The sequence below is a fragment of the Frankliniella occidentalis genome, unplaced genomic scaffold, assembly GCF_000697945.3.
Source record: "Frankliniella occidentalis isolate FOCC.00 unplaced genomic scaffold, Focc_3.1 Scaffold105, whole genome shotgun sequence".
Classification (NCBI taxonomy): domain Eukaryota; kingdom Metazoa; phylum Arthropoda; class Insecta; order Thysanoptera; family Thripidae; genus Frankliniella; species Frankliniella occidentalis.
The window spans coordinates 663,840-667,085 of NW_026267234.1; the positions used below are offsets into that span (position 1 = coordinate 663,840).

Here is a 3,246-nt window from a genome sequence, read left to right on the forward strand (position 1 = left end):
AGAGGTGAGGAGGGGCGAGCAGAGAGGAGCCCGCCTCCTCACCTCTCGCCTGCGCGCCGGCCTGCGACAGACCGGCCCGGCCTCTCGCCGGCCTGTGGCCGAACCGCCCGGCCTCTGGCCGGCCGGCCTCCGGACCCCAAACGCAAGGCTCTGCTGTTCGGTGCGATGTATCATCTCACGGCTTCAAAGAGACAACTTGGCCGTACAAACAGTAAAACGCCAGAAATAAGTCGCACGGGTCCTACGGGTCCTACTGACGTGAAACGTGCATAGTCTAGTTTTTGACATGATTTAGTCACGAAGAGGTCAAGATGACGAGCTCTTGACGTTTGGCCGTTTTTTTCTTTAAGTACGCGTCGATTTTACCTGTCGGCGCTTGGGGCGTCGCGTCTCACTGATGACATGTCGTTTTGTTTGCTTTATGTTGTTGATATTTTGATCTCCCTATGTGCAGGTCTTAAGAGCGGGCGGATCGTCTCCCTGGAGGAAGCCGTGCGGCTGACAGGTGAGCAATAACGCGCTATGCGCCTTTGTTGTACTTTAACTGCTCTATGGCGACGCTCTGAAGCTGCAGCTGCAATGGTTCGCGGAGAGCACGGTAAGGCCTCACGGACAGTCGGTAAAAGTACTCTGGAAAAGTACTCAGAGTAGTCGGAGAATCCAACAGGATGCGATGACTTTCTAGATGACCGAGCAAAATTACTCGAGTGTTCAGCTGCCGATGAAAAAAAAATTGAGGACAAGTTTCGGATGACCCTACTTGAGCACATTTTTAGAGATATGCCAGGATTTGGAAGCGCCACGTCACGGCAGTCGGGAGTTTGGGGGAATGTGCACACACGTGTAGTGCGTACGTAAGCCCGAGGAGAAGATAAGGCTGTTACGTACACGGAAAGCGTCAGTAAACTGATTGTGTGTGAAGTCACAAGGAACGACGCTAGTGCCGAAAGATTTGGATAGGTGGGTGGGTGGATGGGTGGATGGATGGATGGATGGATGGATGGATGAATGAATGAATGAATGAATGAATGAATGAATGAATGAATGAATGAATGAATGAATGAATGAATGGATTCCCACGCCTCTGTGACAAGCGAGTCTCGAACATTGAGCACGCGTAGGTCATCGAAGACAGGTCAGGGCTAGGGATTAGAGAAATACATGTACACTTCTTGGTCCGTGGTGCACAGGCCATGGATGTTTCCACGTGAGGCTGCTGCTCGTCTCCGGATGCCTCGTGATGGCGGGCGTTCTCGAGACCGTGGTGGTCGGCTACCTGCTGCCGTCCGCGACCCTGGAGCTCGGCATGTCCGACCAGGACAAGGGCCTGCTGGCCGCGGCGAGCTACGCCGGCATCGTGCTGTCCTCGCACACGTGGGGGCTGGTCGCCGACACGCAGGGCCGCAAGCGGGCGCTGCTGTGGGCGACGCTCCTCGACGTGGTGGCCTCGCTCCTCTCCTCCATCGCGCCCAACTTCGAGGTGCTGCTCGGGCTGCGCTTCTGCTGCGGGCTCTTGTGAGTGGCTACCCTGTCCGCCTCGAGGCCGCGAGCTGCGCGAGCAGGGCCGCTAACTGAGACACCCCTCTCTGTGCAGCACGAGCGCCCCGGCCGCCCTCACCTTCGCGTACCTCGGTGAGTTCCACACGCCCGCCACGAGGAGCCGGTCCATCATCTGGATCGGGGCCTTCCCCTCCGTCGGGCTGATCCTGCTGCCCGGCGTGGCTTGGGCCGTGCTGCCGCAGTGCTGGGGCTGGGACCTGGGCTTCGTGAGTTTCGGCCCCTGGCGCCTGCTGCTGGTGCTCTGCGCGCTGCTCAGCCTCATGTCGGCGCTGATGCTGTGGCTGCTCGTGCCCGAGAGCCCCAAGTTTCTGGCCAACCGCGAGCCGGAGCGCGCCCTGGCTGTGCTCCGGAGGATGTACGCCCTCAACAAGGGTGGGTCCGGCGACCTCTATCCAGTAAGTGAGTGCTTGGTGGTTACACCTCCCAGAGGTCGCTTGGTCTCCTTACTTTACGAGGACGCCCTCTTCTTTGCATTGTGTTCTGCAGGTTGACGGGCTGATCGGCGCACCTGGCACCAAACCGACCGTGTCGACGGTGGAGCTGGGTGACAGCAAACCGACAGCCACTGCCTCTTCACTCGGCGTCGGGGGCACTCTGAGACTCATCTGGGCGCAGACTGCGCCGCTCTTTAAGCCCCCCTTCCTGTTGCACTCGACCCTCGTCTGTATCATCCAGTTCGGCAATCTAGCTAGGTATGATGCCCCCGACCTCCCTCGCCACCTCCGACCCGCTCTCTGTGACCTGCTTAGCTCACCGCCCTCCCCCTACTACTCCCTCCCGCAGTGCCAACGGCCTCCAGATCTGGCTGCCGGACATCTTCAACAAACTCGCCCAGTTCGAGAAGGAGTACCCGAGCCGGACGGCCACAATCTGCGCGGCCCAGGACGCCATCGGAAGCAGCGGGCAGGCCCCCGACCCCGCGCACCCGTTCTGCGCGCCCGTCAACGAGGCCATGTTCCGGAACAACCTCATCATTGGCGCCGTGTCGCTCGCCATGCCGCTTCTCTGCGGCCTCATCGTCAACAAAGTGGGCAAGAGGAACCTTCTCGGTGAGTGCCCCGGGCTTTCGTGCTATACTGGACGTCGTCCTCGTCCTTATCTGGCCGAGTGGAGTTACAGCGACTGCGAGTGACTCACCGGGTTTTCTAAGAACCCCACTCCGCTCGCGAGGAGACGTCAAAGGCATAGCAGGTGGGCGGTTGACCGGTGGACTGGTGGTGTCCAACCGCGGGGTACACAGTGCGTCCAACGCGGTCCAACGGACCCGGACCCAGTGCACACGCCCTCGACCTCATCCAACCGGACGCTAACCTCGCGCGCTCGTCGACGGACTGCAGGCTGAAGGCTGAAGGCTTCACTGTTAATCCGCCCGGTAGATAGGCGACTTCGACAAAGTCGCCAGCGGGTCAGACGACTTGTGTCGACTGCTGAACACCTTCTGTTCTTCCGGGTAATTACATTGTATGAGTTCATAGGCATTCCACCCACTGCCCATGCAATTTACCCGAAAGAACAGAAGGTGTCCAGCAGATAGTCGACATAAGTCGCCTAGTTTTGCGGTTCAGGCGACTTTGTCGCCTACCTGCTGGACACCCGGATTTACAGTGTAGAGCAGAGGCTGCAGGCTGCTTGATTCTCTCCTTGAGCTCGCCCCCGACCCGTCTCTCTGAGAGTTCGTCAACCGTC

General features: G+C 59.2%; 1 protein-coding gene across 5 annotated transcripts in view; it reads left to right on the plus strand.

Annotated features, from left to right (window-relative positions):
* The window catches only part of LOC113210283 (synaptic vesicle glycoprotein 2A-like), a 14,230-nt gene extending 10,990 nt beyond the window's left edge, over positions 1-3,240 (plus strand). Inside the window, exons 1-6 of one of the 5 annotated variants that reach the window (XM_052269860.1) lie at positions 151-211; positions 455-505; positions 1,191-1,515; positions 1,595-1,955; positions 2,047-2,252; positions 2,344-3,240. In XM_052269860.1, coding sequence (XP_052125820.1) covers positions 166-211; positions 455-505; positions 1,191-1,515; positions 1,595-1,955; positions 2,047-2,252; positions 2,344-2,692 — 1,338 coding nt within the window. In that variant the 5' untranslated portion in view covers positions 151-165 and the 3' untranslated portion in view covers positions 2,693-3,240. The other 4 variants (XM_052269862.1, XM_052269861.1, XM_052269859.1 and 1 more) reach the window with 4 other exon arrangements.
* The last annotated feature ends 6 nt before the right edge of the window (positions 3,241-3,246 follow it).